The sequence below is a fragment of the Ammospiza nelsoni genome, chromosome 25 (assembly GCF_027579445.1).
Source record: "Ammospiza nelsoni isolate bAmmNel1 chromosome 25, bAmmNel1.pri, whole genome shotgun sequence".
Lineage (NCBI taxonomy): Eukaryota > Metazoa > Chordata > Aves > Passeriformes > Passerellidae > Ammospiza > Ammospiza nelsoni.
Genome location: NC_080657.1, coordinates 6209567 through 6224720, shown reverse-complemented (window position 1 = coordinate 6224720; position 15154 = coordinate 6209567). Strand labels below are relative to the sequence as shown.

General features: G+C 50.0%; 1 protein-coding gene across 2 annotated transcripts in view; it reads right to left on the bottom strand.

The window, feature by feature from the left end:
* Positions 1–15154, bottom strand: part of PUM1 (pumilio RNA binding family member 1) — a 101827-nt gene that overhangs the window by 25903 nt on the left and 60770 nt on the right. For both annotated transcript variants that reach the window (XM_059488651.1, XM_059488652.1), the window contains exons 10-13: positions 13480–13631; positions 9977–10115; positions 8469–8612; positions 6510–6806 (exon numbers count right to left, since the gene is read on the bottom strand). In XM_059488651.1, coding sequence (XP_059344634.1) covers positions 6510–6806; positions 8469–8612; positions 9977–10115; positions 13480–13631 — 732 coding nt within the window. The remainder of the gene's footprint in view (positions 1–6509; positions 6807–8468; positions 8613–9976; positions 10116–13479; positions 13632–15154) is intronic.

The following is a 15154-nucleotide window of genomic DNA, read 5'->3' as shown; positions in this document are numbered from 1 at the left end:
TATTGGGGAAACGGTAAAATGGGGGAAATGGGGAAATGGGAGAAAAGGGGAAATTGGGGGCATGGGAAAATGGGGGAATGAGGAAAATGGGAAAAATGAGGAAAAATGGGAAATGGGGAAAATGGAGGAAAACAGAAAAACAGGAAAATGAGAAAATGGGAAAAATTGGGGAATGGTAAAAATTGGGGAATGGGAAAAATTGGGGAATGGAAAAAATTGGGGGAATGGGAAAAATAGGAAAAGGGGGAAAATGGGGAAAACAGGGAACACGGGAAATGGGAAACATGGGAAAATGGGGAAATGGGAAAATAGGGGAAATGCAGGAAATGGGGAAATGGGTAAAATGGGAATATTGGGGAAATGGGTAAAATGGGAGAATGGGGAAAACAGGGGAAATGGGAAAAATGGGAAAATAGGGGAAATGCAAAAACAGGGGAAATGGAAAAATGGGGGAAATGGGGAAATTGGGGGAAAACAGGGAAAACAGAGAAAGTTGGGAAAAAAGGGGAAATGGGGATATTAGGATAAATGGGGAAAATGGGAAAAATGGGGGAAATGGGGGAAAATGGGAAAACAGGAATAATGGGAAAACAGGGGAAATGGGAAAACAGGGATAATTGGAAAATGGGGAAATTGGAAAATTGGGGAAAATGGGAAAATGGGGGAAATGGGGGAATGGGAGAAACAGGAAAAATGGGAAAATGGGAGAAATGAGGGGAAATAGGAAAATAGGGAAAATGAGGGAAATGCGGAAAATGGGAAATGGGGGAAAGGGGAAATGGGGAAAATGGGAATATTGGGGAAAATGGGAAAAATGGGGCAAACAGGGAAAATGGGAATATTGGGGAAAATGGGGCAATTGGAAAAAATGGTAAAATGGGGAAAACAGGAAAACGGGGAAAATGAGAAAATGGGGAAAATGGGAGATGCCACCAGCCCCAACACTGGAGAGCCACAGCTCCACTGCCCTGGGCTGGTGCTTGGGGAAGTGATCAGATACATTCATTAAAACCAGTCAGAGTCATTAAAACCAGTTAAAATCATTAAAACCAGTTAAAATCATTAAAACCACGCTGTTAACGATAAAACGGCCAAACAAATTATCTGGGATCTTGTCTTTGCCTTCAGTGCCTTGGAGGATTTCTGTGACACAGCACATGGAGAAACAGCTCCAAAAACCCCTGAGCAGAAAGGTCAAAGGATAAAAACCTCCCTAAAGGAAGGGACCATGCTTTGGGGACACACTGAGCACCTGGGGACACTTTGAGACCTTTGGGGACACGCTGAGATCTCTGGGGACATGACGAGCATTTTGGGGACATGCTGAGCACTCTGGGGACACGCTGAGACCTTTGGGGACACACTGAGCCCTTGGGGACATGCTGAGTACTTTGGGGGCATGCTGAGCACTTGGGGACACACTGACACCTTTGGGGACAGGCTGAGACCTTTGAGGACAAACTGAGCACTTGGGGACAGGCTGAGCACTTGGAGACACACTGGGACCTTTGGGGACACGCTGAACACTTTGGGGACACGCTGAGATATTTGGGGACACACTGAGCACTTACAGACACACTGATATCTTTGGAGACAGGCTGAGCACTTGGGGACACACTGAGACATTTTGGGACACACTGAGCCCTTTGGGGACACACTGAGCACTTTGGGGACATTCTGAATACTTGGGGACATGCTCAGTCCTTTGGGGACACGCTGAACACTTGGGGACACACTCTGAGCACTTTGGGTACACACTGAGACCTCTGGGGACACACTGAAACCTTTGGGGACACGCTGAGCATTTGAGGACACCCCAAGCACTTGGGGACACCCCGAGCACTTTGGGGACACACTGAGACCTTTGGGGACACCCTGACACCTTTGGGAACACACTGAGCACTTGGGGACATGCTGAGCACTCTCGGGGACACACTCAGGGGACACGCTGAGCATTTGGGGACACACTCAGACTTTTGGGGGCACACCAAGCACTTGGGGACACACTGAGCACTTGGGAACATGCTGAGACCTTTGGGGACACGATGAGCATTCTCAGGACATGCTGAGCAGTTGGGGACACACTGAGCACTTGATGACCTGCTGAGACCTTTGGGGACACACTGAGCACTCTCAGGACACACTGAGACCTTTGGGGACACACTGAGCACTCTCAGGACATGCTGAGCACTTGGGGACACACTGAGATCTTTGGGGACAGGCTGAGACCTTCGGGGACATACTGAGCACTTGGGGACACACTGAGCACTTTGGGGACACACTGAGCACTTGGGAACAGGCTGAGACCTTTGGGGACACACTGAGCACTTTGGGGACACACTGAGCACTTGGGAACAGGCTGAGACCTTTGGGGACACACTGAGACCTTTGGGGACATGCTGAGCCCTTGGGGACACATTGAGCACTCTGGGGACACACTGAGCACTTGGGGACACACCGAGCACTTTGGGGATACACTCAGAGCTTGGGGACACACCAAGCACTTTGGGGACACCCCAAGCACTTAGGGACACCCCAAGCACTTTGGGGACATACTGAGACCTTTGGGGACACGCTGAGCCCTTGCTCTGGCCCTTCAGGAGAAGGTCTGAGCTGCCCAGGGCTCCCTGTCCCCCATTCCCGGGACGGGGCAGATCTGAGCTCCCCTCCTTTTGTTCAGAGCTGAGCCCCAGCCCCAGCCCCAGCAGGTTTCCCTCCCTGTGCCGGCTCAGGAGCGAGCCCAGCCTGGTGCACAGCTCCCTGCAATCCCTGTGCTCACCCTGCAGCAGGTGAGCAATCAGCTCCTGTTTGCCCCCAGCTCCACGGAGCTGGAAATCAGAATTCAATTGCACTCCTAACCCCCACAGCTTTTAAGAGCTGTCTCAATAGGCAAACATAAACTCTTTAAATGCACTGTCAACTTGCAGGGGGAAAAATCAATTTTGCATTAAAATCTTGTTTAATAAACAGTGAAATTGTTAACTGCAATGAACTGATCATTTTTGGTGAGTGCACACGGGCTCCAGAAGCAGCGGGATCAGAGTTTTATTCATTGATTGAGGGAAAACAACTTTGTGAATCTTGGCACTGAGCAAACCACTCATGGAATTCAATTAGTTAAATAAACTGAGGTGAGAGAAGCAAATGCTTTGTTTACCTGGAACCAAGATGGTTCCAATCTCAAGGCTGGGTTAAAGAGAAATATTTACAATAACTTTTTATTGCAAACTGTTCTTTTGTGAGGTAACAACCCCTCCCTGAGCCTATTCTGATGGAGCCAGGTTGGAACCTGCCCTTCACTCTGATGAGAGCAGCAAAGTTCAGGACATAATTACTCCCCTGAGACTGAGCAGTAATTAAAACAATTGTTCCACTTCAAAAAAACCCCAAACCTCAGGGAAAAAAAACCTAAAAAACCAAAGACATCTCTGGATGGGTTTGACTCTTAAAGGAGCCTTGGTCTCCAGCTGCCCAACACCATCAAAGCATGGATGGGAGGTGTCTACAACCACAGAGTGATTATTTTGGTGTGTGATGGGAACAATTCCCAGAATAAAGCACAGAAACCACCTCAGATCAGCTTTTTTAAAGGCATGAGGAGTTCCTCAGCCTTTACTCTGAGGTGAGAGGGGTTGAAACACTCTGGTACCAATTCCTGTCAGCCAGTACTCCACATGCAGGGAAAATCACTTCCAAGTTAATTACTCTGCTACTGCTAATTATCACCTACTAAAAGCATTTTTGCCAAGAACTGCTGCAGATTTTAAAGCCTGAAGTGGTCCCTAAAGGAAAATTCCCAGTTAGGCCGGGATGGATGAGGAGGGCTCAGCTCAGAGCACAAAGTACTGGAATCTGGGGTTCTCCTTGTGCTCCGCTCCCCAGGTGTGGGAAACCTTAAAATCAGAGGTTTTGGGAAAGCTGCAAAAGGCAGGGCTCAGAGACAGCAGAAATGCAATGAGACCTAAGCATCAGCCTTAAGATTTGTCAGCAGATACGTTATGTAAGATGTAGAAAGTAAGGGCACATAGAACAATGGTCTGTGTATTAACACTTGTCTAGAATAACTCCCTAAGCTACAGAAAAGTTTATCCAGTGAGATATTAGGAAGGTTGAAGCTTAACAATGAAGCTCTGTGCCTTGTGTTTTAAGGCTTACAAGCAGGTATTGTATTTGAAATAAGTAAAGCATTGTTTTAACCACAGGTACCTGCGCTTATAGTGGTTGGATGGCACTACTGTCAATGTGCTTCTGCTTTGTGTGATTGGTCAAAATTTATCTTTAGTAAGATCTGTCCAGCCACCATGTCAGGATCAACCCCTGAATATTGCCTCAAATTTTCCCCCAACCTTTCCAACCACTCTTTTGGGGTTTCTTCCCTCTTGTGCTGCTCATTCAAAGTCTTGAAGACATTTTGATTATGTGGAGCTGCCTCTTTGACACCTCCTATAATCAATGTTCTGTACTGTGAATCAATGTTCCCCCCAATGCTGTTGTGGTCCCAGGTGGGGGCACACTGTGGGCACTTTCAGATCCCCAAGGGGTCCTTGCACATGGCTCCCTCTCCCACATCCATATCCCAACTTTAAAGTGAGCTGTAACATTGAGTTCTGGGGGATGTGAGCTGTTGGAGATGTGAGCTGCTGGAATCTTCCCACTGCCATAACCATGTCATGGGGCTGATGCTGGAAAACCAACAGCTCGAGAGGTATTCCCCAGCAGTCCTGTCCTGTTGGTGATTCCCACAATTCCCCCTCGGTTCAACTAAAAAGAAACCTTTGTAACTGTGTCCTTCATTAACTACCTTGTGTTCCATAGCTTTACTAGAATATATCTGCTTATTACTTGCTTAAAGCATCTTTTTTTGCTTGCATTAAGCATTGCTGTATTACAACAGAGCAGTTTTAATGCTGTGAAAGTCCAGTCAGTTCAAAGGGAGTAAGTCATGTCTGACATCAATTACAAGTCATTGCTCAAAAAAGTCTCACCGGTTCCAAGGTTTTAATTCAAAACCTTCCTCAGTGTCTATACCTTCATCCACCATCTCTGTAAGATTTCAAGAACTCTCTGTGAATCCATTTCCTATCTCTCTCTCTTGCATGATAAAAACTTCTTTGATAGTTTTGTTCATCATTTGTCACACACCGAAGCATGCAAGGTAACACTACCAGTACCACCACTAAAACACCCAACACACATAAACCTATTTATGAAGTTCCCTTAGCTACAGTGCCAAGCTCCATTCTTGGAACAAATCATCTAACCTGCAGCCTCTGAGGAACCAGGGGTGTTCCAGTGTGATTTCAGGGTTTACCTCAGAAACCCAGGTTCCTCCCCTGAAGATTCCCTCCCATGTGTGTCAGTCACCTCTCCCTTTCCCCTCCCAGCACTGTCTGTCACTCCTGGCATTCCAGAAGGCCTCGAGTGATTGGCAGATGCAAAGGATGCCCTCTACCCCTGGGGGCACTGGGCCATCCAGGTGTCCTTTGTCCCTTTGTCCCTCCCCTCCTGTCCCTGCTTGGTGGCTCCCTGCCCCTTCCCTGCCCCTCTCCCCGGGTTCAAAGGAGCAGCAACCACGGGCTCAGGGAGTTCTGTTGGAGCTGGTGCTGCATTCAGAGGCCTGTGGGCCAGAATAAAGCTCTGCATCCAAACCCTCCATCAGAACCGACTCCTTTCCTTCACCAGCGCCTTAAAGCTTCTCTGCCAGAGGGAAACCTGAGGAGCAGCCCCTGTTATGGGGGGAAGCTCCATCCCAGCACCACCAGAGCTCCTGCAGGCCTGGACTTGTCCCCACGGGCCCAACTGCAGCACCCAGGCAGCCCAAAGTGTCTGTGGGGTGAAACACCACACACCCAGCCAGCCCAAAGTGTCTGTGGGGTGAAACACCACACACCCAGCCAGCCCAAAGTGTCTGTGGGGTGAAACACCACACACCCAGGCAGCCCAAAGTGTCTGTGGGGTGAAACACCACACACCCAGGCAGCCCAAAGTGTCTCTGGGGTGAAACACCACACATCCCACAGCCCAAAGTATCTGTGTGTATAGTAGGAGTCCTAGTAAAATCTATGTATTGTATAAGTGGCCTTGCCCCAATCCTAGTTGTTCTAAATGGGCTGCAGCTGTGATGTCCTTAATTGGGTGGCAGCTGTGGCTAATGAAGATAACTGGGATAAAAGGGGGTGGGTCAGGGAGAGCCTTGGAGGAGTCCTGATGAAGAAGTAGGAGCAACACTGCTGTGAAGAGCTGCTTGTGAGAAAACCACCCAGAAGATATGGGACTGTAGAAATATGATAACAACTATATGAATACAACATGTAGGGTGAAATACCACACACCCATCTGGCCAAAAGTGTCTGTGGGGTGAAACACCACAGTGCTGCTGTTTGGTTCAGCAGCAGGGCCAGACAACCCAAAGCACACCGCGTCCCCAGCATTGGTGATATCAATGCTGTGCCACAGCTGATGTGTCCCCACCCTGGCTGGCAGCGCTGGCACAGCCCCACTCCTCTCACCTGCGGTGCCAAAGCCGCCCAGGGCCGAGCCCAGCGTGGCCCCCAGGGAGCTGCTGCTGCCGAAGCCCAGCGAGGTGTTGGCGGGCTGGGCCGAGCCCTGCGAGAACAGCGAGCTGCTCTGCGAGTTGCTGCTCAGGGAGTTGTTGCCGTAGAAGGAGCTGGAGGCCAGGTTGTTGGTGGGCTGCTGCTGGGGCTGGGGCTGCGGCTGCTGCGTGCCCAGGGGCCGGAAGGGGCCATTGGTGGTCCCTGCCAGCCCCCCGGCTGCTCCGTTGGCCGACGCCGCGGCCGCCGCCACGGCTGTGGGACACAGAAATGGGAGAAAAATGGAAAAGCCACTGAGAAAATCTATTTACTTCACAGTTCTGTGTCACAGATGTCTTTTATGGAAAATCCTTTCCTTAGGATTTTTCCTCCTGAGAAGCTGAGACGTCTCAGGAACAAAATGTAAACAATGGTTATCTGCTGCTGTGGGATGTAACAGGTGCATCTGTGATTGGCCCTTGTTGGTTGTTCCTAATTAATGGCCAATCACAGCCCAGCTGTCTCAGACTCTCTGTCTGAGCCACAAACCTTTGTTATCATTCTTTCTTATTCTATTCTTAGCCAGCCTTCTGATGAAATCCTTTCTTCTATTCTTTGAGTATAGTTTTAATGTAATATATATCATAAAATAATAAATCAGCCCTCTGAACCACGGAGTCAGATCCTCGTCTCTTCCCTGCGAACACTGTCACAGCTCTGGAAGTTAAAACTTAGCAGGTCACTTTGAATTCCTACAGTTTTTTTCTTTCAGGACCAAACTCTGCATAAATCTCTGTTTATTGTATCTGAGCTGCCCACAGTCCCCAGACTCCAGCCATGCCCAGCTGTTCTTGCTGCTCTTGTGCTGTTGGAGCTGCACAGATCAAAACCAGGAATGGCTTTTTCTCCAAAGACCCAAGAGTCCAATGAGTGCAGCCTCATACTTGCAAGGGCCAGTTAAGAAACCAGAGTTTTGAAATAATTGAAATGATCCTTCAGCACATGAAACATGAGCCTTGGTGCCAAGAACATCGAACCCGAGGACTTTTGGTTTTCAGCCAGTTCCAAAGTTAAAGAAAAAACAAAATAAACAAGAGCTATGAGAAAACAATTAAAACGCCCATTTCATAATCTGAGCCCAGTGCTGGCAGGGGCTGCTCACACCAACAGATTGAAAAATCCTTTTAAAAGCCTTGAACTCCCAAGGAACCCAAATAAATGACAAAGCAACTCATGGCAAAGGCCATTTAAGGTACAGTGGCGTCATAAAGGATAAACCCTGGGATGGCTTGGGATGGAAAGGACCTTAAACTCATCCTGTTCCACCCCAGGGACACCTCCCACTGTACCAGGGTGCCCCAAACCCCATCCAGCCTGGCCTTGGGCACTGCCAGGGCTCCAGGGGCAGCCACAGCTGCTCTGGCAATTCCAGCCCAGCCCCTGCCCACCCTGCCAGGGAACAATTCCCAATTGCCAAGATCCCATCCAGCCCTGCCCTCTGGCACTGGCAGCCATTCCCTGCCTCCTGTCCCTCCATCCTTGTCCCCAGTCCCTCTCCAGTTCTCCTGGAGAGAACTGAACTCTGAGCTCTCCCTGGAGCCAGTGGGAATTCTGAAGGCTCCAGCAGGTTGGAAAGCTGGCACCAGGGGACAAATTTAAATATCTGCCATGAAACTCTAGAAAATCATTCAGGTTCCTGCTGCTGCCCCTCTCCGTGGCTCTCCGGAGGCTCAGCCCAAGTTGAGCACAGAGGATGTTTCTCAACAACAATCCCTGATGGATCTCAGTGAGGGCAAGTTTGTCATCACGGCCAGCAGAGCACGGAGGGGTGGGGACACTGGGGACACAGCAGGCACTTGGAGGGACCTGGAGTCACCTGCCTGAACCACTGGGGAGGCAGAACTCACCTGCCTGAGCAGGAGGGGATACAGGACTCACCTGCCTGGGCTGCAGAGGAGCTGATGATGACAGGGGCAGGGGCCACCAGGCGCACGGGAGCCCCCAGGCCATTCCTGGCCCCGGCATTGACCACGAGGGCTCCTGTTTGGTCATAATAAGCAGCAGGAGCCAGCACTGGGTAACCTGCAGAGGCAAGCACAGGTGACAGGGCGGGTGACAAACACATCAGCCACGTCCAGGGGAGTGCAGTGCAAGAGGGCTTTTAAAGGAAAAGATGAATGGAAAAAAAAAAGAAGCAAGTACAGCCCTGCTTTCCCCAAAATGTACGCAATGTTACATTAACAATTTCACATAGAAAAGACTTTTTGCACCCTGAATCTTTTCTATTACACTGTCCCCAGTGCAAATTCAGCAAAAAAAGGGTTTAATACACAAAAGCACCATTTCTGCTCCACGATATGTACAAATATGCTGGGATTGCTCAGAGCTGGGGCTGCCAGGGTGCACCCACAGGGAACTTCCACTTCTGTATTTTGGATGGTTGGTACCATAAAATATTTTTTAATGCATGTAAATAAACTCTCATAAATGCTGGTGATACACACAGCAGCAGACTGACAGAATACAGTGATTTAGGCACCTCATTAGGGAATTTACATTAAATGAAAACAATAAAATGAAATGGAGTGACTGTCTAAGGTGTAAGGGCACTAAGAGAATGTTCCCTGGAAATATTTGCTTTGCAAATGCAGGAACAAACATATATCTATAATTGTATATATGCGTGTATTTGCTTTGTAAATACAGCCCAAATAACAGAGATTAAAGGAAATCTGCACAATTCACTTTGTAACTTAATACTGCAACATTCTTCTGAAGAATAAAATTTAAAAAAACGAATTAACAATGACGTAACAGTGTCAGCAAGGAGACCTGAAACCCAAATAATCCTTTTTTCCTTACATTTGACCAGCAGGATATATCTGCACATTATTCTAATGGGCTCAGGACTGTCCTTTGCCATCACAATAATATCCTGATAACTGAATTTCAGCAGCACTTTACCCCAAAACCTCAGGGATCAGAGTCAGAATTCCTACAGCAGCTCCTCCAGTGAAGAGCTAGAAATGAGAACTAAACCCTGCTCCCTTTTATCCCTTTTCTTTCCCTGATTTTAAGCCTCTTGGAAGAGCAATCACGGAAGGAAGCCCCTGTTAAGTCAAGCACCTGGCAGGGATGTAGAACTGAGATGAATGAATGGGACTAAGAAACCTATGAGGTTTAAAATACAGATCCCATAAGCTTGAAAGATCCACAGAAAAATCTGGAGGTGATTTTCCACAGGAGCCATCAATTCTTGGAGTCCAATGCAGGCACAGGGAGATAACACTGCTGTCACCTGTGAGCCCTCAGTGCTGCCAGCTGGGGACACACCCAACGCCAGAATGAACCCCCAAACCAAGACAAGCAGGCAGTGCTGGTGCCAGGCACGGGCAGCCCTGGCAGATGGCATTTCCCAGGCTCCCCTGGCCTGGCAGTGCTGGTACCTGGCATTCCTGCTGCCAGCCCCTGGCCGAAGGCGAGTGCGGAGTTGACGGCGGCGGCGGCCACCAGAGGATCCGTCTGCTGGCCCTGCTGGTTCTGGTTGGGAGTCAGGGGACGCTGGCTGGCCCCTCCACGGAGCACCTGCACAGGACACAACAGCCACTGGGTTATTCTGGAGCCAGGAGACAGCCACTGTCACCAGGCAGGAGCAGGAGCAGCACCAGGGGGGAAAACTTCTCTCCTTTGCTCTTAATTCACTTTTCTTCACATTCAAAAAGGACATGGAGGGGCTGGGAATGGAGCTGGGAAGGGCTGGAGCCCCAGGAGAGGCTGAGGGAGCTGGGCAGGGGCTCAGCCTGGAGCAAAGGAGGCTCAGGGGGCCCTTGTGGCTCTGCACAGCTCCTGCCAGGAGGGCACAGCCGGGGGGGTCGGGCTGTGCCCCAGGGAACAGGGACAGGAGCAGAGGGAACGGCCTCAGGCTGGGCCAGGGCAGCTCAGGGTGGGCACCAGGAGAATTCCTTCACTGAAGGGTGTTCAGGCTTTGGGTGCCCAGGGCAGTGGTGGAGTCCCCATCCCTGAAGTGTGCACAACACACACAGTGGTGCCTGGATCACGGGTCAGTGCTGGGTTAATGCTTGGGCTCAATGATCTTTAGAGAGATTCTCCAACCTTTCAACTCCCTGATCCCACCTCCCACACTCACCCTGTGCCAGAAGTGTGCACCAGCCACCTGCCCATCCCAGCTAACACATGGCCCCTGTCACCACAGCCCCACTAAAATCCCTCTGAGCAGAAACCTTATACAGCCCAGTTCAGGAGGTGGGAGTGGGTGACAGGAGGTGACCTGGGCGTCCCCAAGCCACCAGTCCCTGTGGAGGGCACAGACCTGGTGACACAAGACTTAAACCACAGGAAACCATGACCAGAGAGCCCACAGTGGGGTTTGCAGGGACAAGCTGCTGTGGTGGTGTCCCTCAGAAGGGACAATGGCAGAGTGGCCACCCTTCAATGACCTAGTTTGGCAGAGCTTCACTCAGAGCTGGAGCAGGAACCTGCAAGCTCAGCTTATGAAAGGAGCCAGCCCCGTGTCCCCAGCACATCCTGCTGCAGAGGTGACATCCTGGGTGCCACCTGCTGGATTTACTAACAGGAAACAGCAACTGTGCACAGTGAAGCTGGGGAGGATGCCCAGGCTCACTGACTGGGAGGTGCCCCCCAGCCTGCCAGAGCCTGCACAGGAAACCACTGGAATGTTGGGGAACATGAGAGAAATGATGGACTTTGGACCTGGCTGACAGAAGAGATTTGATAACAGGAAGCCTTGGTCAAAGCAAATGGAACTTTGAAAATTAGACCTGGATTGCAAGAAGATTCAATCAGATGGATTTACCAGAAAAAGAAAATCCTAACAAACTGTGCAAGTAAGAGATGTTATATGCGTAAGTTTGTGTGATTTTAACCTAATCACGGCAGTACACATTACCAGTATCCCTAAAATGGTACCCATGTGTTTGTATCCCACAATAAAATCAGATTCTGATCACTGAATCAGTCTCCCTGGCTCTCTCCATCGCTGACAGGAACCCTCCAGCCCAGGGAATCTCTGGGAGCCAAGAATTCCAGGGGGTGCAGACTGCAGCACTGGAATGCTGCTGGGTTTATTAACACACTGTTAAGATGTCACAAGGGTGACAAATCAAGTGTCCACACTCAGTGCTCCAGGTTCCCAAAGCCTCTGCCTCAGCACTTTTAATGCAAACAATCCCTGCTGCATCCCCTCAGAGCAAGGTTTGCATTCCAAACCCCGCTCCTGACCCCACTCACACCTGCTCCACGGCCATAAAAGTAATGAAACATCCCATAAAGGCCACTGGCACTGAGATATTTTATTTTAATAGCCTCTCAGCTCATGCCTGCTGCATCTGTAAAGGCCTTAGAGCACCTCCTGACACTGGGGTTTGGTTTTCAAAGGGTTTTCAGCTTCTGAGCTGAGAAATTCAGCTGCCAGTAGCTCTTTATTCTGCCATAACCAAGGAGGAGACAGGAGAGCTGCTGAGGGGACAGAACCCAGCTCTGGCTCCTGGTGATTCCCCTCACACACCAACAGCACCAGGGGTTTGCTGCTGCACAGCTCAGGCCCTTCCAGCCTCCCCAGAGTACTGATAATAATTCATCACCACCCATGCTCATGTGCCTCTCTCCATGGGCATGATGGATAAATCAAATTACAGATGTACAGGTGGCTCCCGTCCCTTTGTCTTTAGGAGAGGCCAAAGGGTTTTGTTTTCTGCACATTTAAAACTACCCAGAGCTGAGGTCAGGATCAGTGATGGAAAACATCAGGGTTTTGAATGGCTGCAGCTGTGTCAGGGGAGGCTGGGGTTGGGTTTTCCACAGAATCAGCTGGGCTGGAGAAGACCTTTGAGATCACCGAGTCCAACCTGTGAGCTGGCACCACCCTGTCACCCAGAACATGGCACTGAGTGACAAAGTGACACCCAGGCTCTCCTTAAACACCTCCAGGCACAGGGACTCCATTCCAGTGGGCAATCCCTTACACTGACCCAACAGCCTTCCTGGGAAGAAATTCTCCCTGACGCTGCTCCCCAGAGGGAATGGGCATGGGAATGGGCACGGGAATGGGCATGGGAGTGGGAATGGAAAGGGGCACAGGAATGGGCACAGGAATGGGAATGGGAGTGGGCATGGGAATGGACATGGAAATGAGCATGGGAATGGGCAGGGGCATGGGAGTGGGCATGGGAATGGGCATGGGAGTGGGCATGAGAGTGAGCATGGGCATGGGAATGGGCATGGGAACGGGCATGGGCATGGACACAGGAATGGGAATGGAAATGAGCATGGGAGTGGGCACAGGAATGGGAGTGGGCATGGAAATGGGCATGGGAATAGTGATGGGTAGGGGAATGGGCATGAGCAAGGGAATGGGCATGGGAATGGGCACAGGAATGGGAATGGGAGTGGGCATGGGAATGGACATGGAAATGAGCATGGCAATGGGAATGGGCATGGGAGTGGGCATGGGAATGGAAATGGGCGTGGGAAAGGAAATGGGCATGGAAAGGGCCACAGGAATGGGAATGGGCACAAGAATAAGGGCATGGGAATGGGTATGGGAATGGAAAGGGGCACAGGAATGGGCATGGGAATCAGAATGCAAATGGGGGCATGGGAATGGGCATGGACATGACAATGGAATGGGCAGGGGAATAGGTATGGGAACGGGGGCATGAGAATGGGTATGGGAATGGAAAGGGGCACAGGAATGGGCATGGGAATGCAAGTGGGAATGCAAATGGACATGGGCATGGGCACAGATGGCCCAGAGGCTGCAGAGTTTGGACAGCACTCCCAGGGATGCCCAGGCTGGGATTGCTGGGGCTCTGTGCAGGGCCAGGGGCTGCAATCCCCCATCCCTGGGATCATTCCCCATGCAGAGCCCAGGTGTCCCTGCCCAGGAGGTGCCAGGAGGTGCCAGCCTTACCTGCTGCTGGCCCTGCTGCGTTTGCTGCGTGCTCTGCTGGCTGGCCGAGTTGGTGGCGGCGGCGGCGGCGGCCGCCTGCTGCTGGAAGAGGCTGGCAGGATAAACTCCCCAGGGAGTGACTCCATAGTACTGGTGAGGCACCACAGCTGGACCTGGAACACAGCAGGGCAGGGTGAGCTCCTGGGGGGGCAAGGGGCACCCCAAAAACACTGCTTATCATGGCTGCTTTGATGGCATCTGTGTGAAACCCTCTGCAAACACAGAGGGATTTGGCATTTGGGGCACACATTTTATATAGTTTCAAGTCAGACCTGGAATTTCATCACTGCACCAGGTCAAACTCTGCCAGCAGTGATTCCATGTTTTTATTGGTGTGCCCTGGTTTTACAGAGAAGGAACAAAAATCTCCAATCCCAACAGAGGAACCTTGTTTGAAGCACAGAGATAACTTCTCATCCCAGCTGACATTCACAGCTCACTGCCAGCCACCTTCAGCTCCTCAACAAATTACCAAACCTCTTCACAGCTGGAGTGCATCAACCCTCAAGTATTAAAATGCTTTTTCCAGCCCTGCTTTGCATTTGCAAATCTCCCCTAAAAGAGGCTGCACCATCCTGTCCCTTCCCACATTCCCTCCTCAAACTTCACATCCCCTCCCTTAAACTTAAGAGGCTTAAAAATAAAAATAGTAATGATAATAATAATGATCCTGGAGAGCAGCAGAAAAAGCCTCACTTTTGAAGATTCCTTGTGTTTATCAGGTCTCAGGACAGCACAGAAATTTGGAGATAGCAGAATGGCAGCCTCTCTCCTTAAATAATCCCAGTTAGAATAATGCTGAGGAAACTCTTAGGGCTGGAGGGAGGAGCCCTTCCCACCCAATAACACAAATGGGAATCCAATAATATTTTTAATATGACTGTTTGATATCTTTGGGAAAGGTCAGCAGAAAAGCAAAAGTGTTCCCTTTGATTCCCAAATACATCCCCATTCCAAGGCTCCCTCCCCACAGCAGGAATAGCTCAGGCACAGCCAGGTCAGGTGTGACACTGGAATAAATAAATCTTTAGAGAACCTTGGTCATGTCTGCAGTAAAAAGAGGATTTTTTATTTTTAAAGAGAGAATCTCAGCACTTGGGTTCTGCCCAAATCTGTGATTCCATGGAAAATGAGGGATGACACAAAAAGGGAAATGTAAGCAGTGTTCAGTGTTAGCCTGGCTGTGACAATGGGGGAAATCCTTCAAGTCTCTTTTCCTTTTGGTTTTTGTTCCTTTCTGCTTGATTTTGACAGTACCAGGCTCAGCTGAATCCTGCAGGATGTCAAGGAGCTGGATGAGCTCCTGCTCCCACATCCACACTTCAGAACATTCATCCATGCTTTGTGCCAAATATTAAATTCATGTTTCAAACATGTAAGAGTTACTCTCATTACATTATTCTGGTTTTAACTACTCTGCTTTCCCCAGATTTAGGAGTGAGGTGCCCAGCTCTGTGCTCAGCAGGGAGGTGCTGGCTAATTCCACGCAGATGCTGAACACCTGGATTTGTATCTCACCCCGAAGGCCATCCTTGCTGGATTTACAGAATCAGAGAGGCTGATCTGCTTCTCCTACTCAGATCTGCAGCAGCAACCACTCATTTCTTACCTTCCACCCTGGAAATTCATGAGCAGT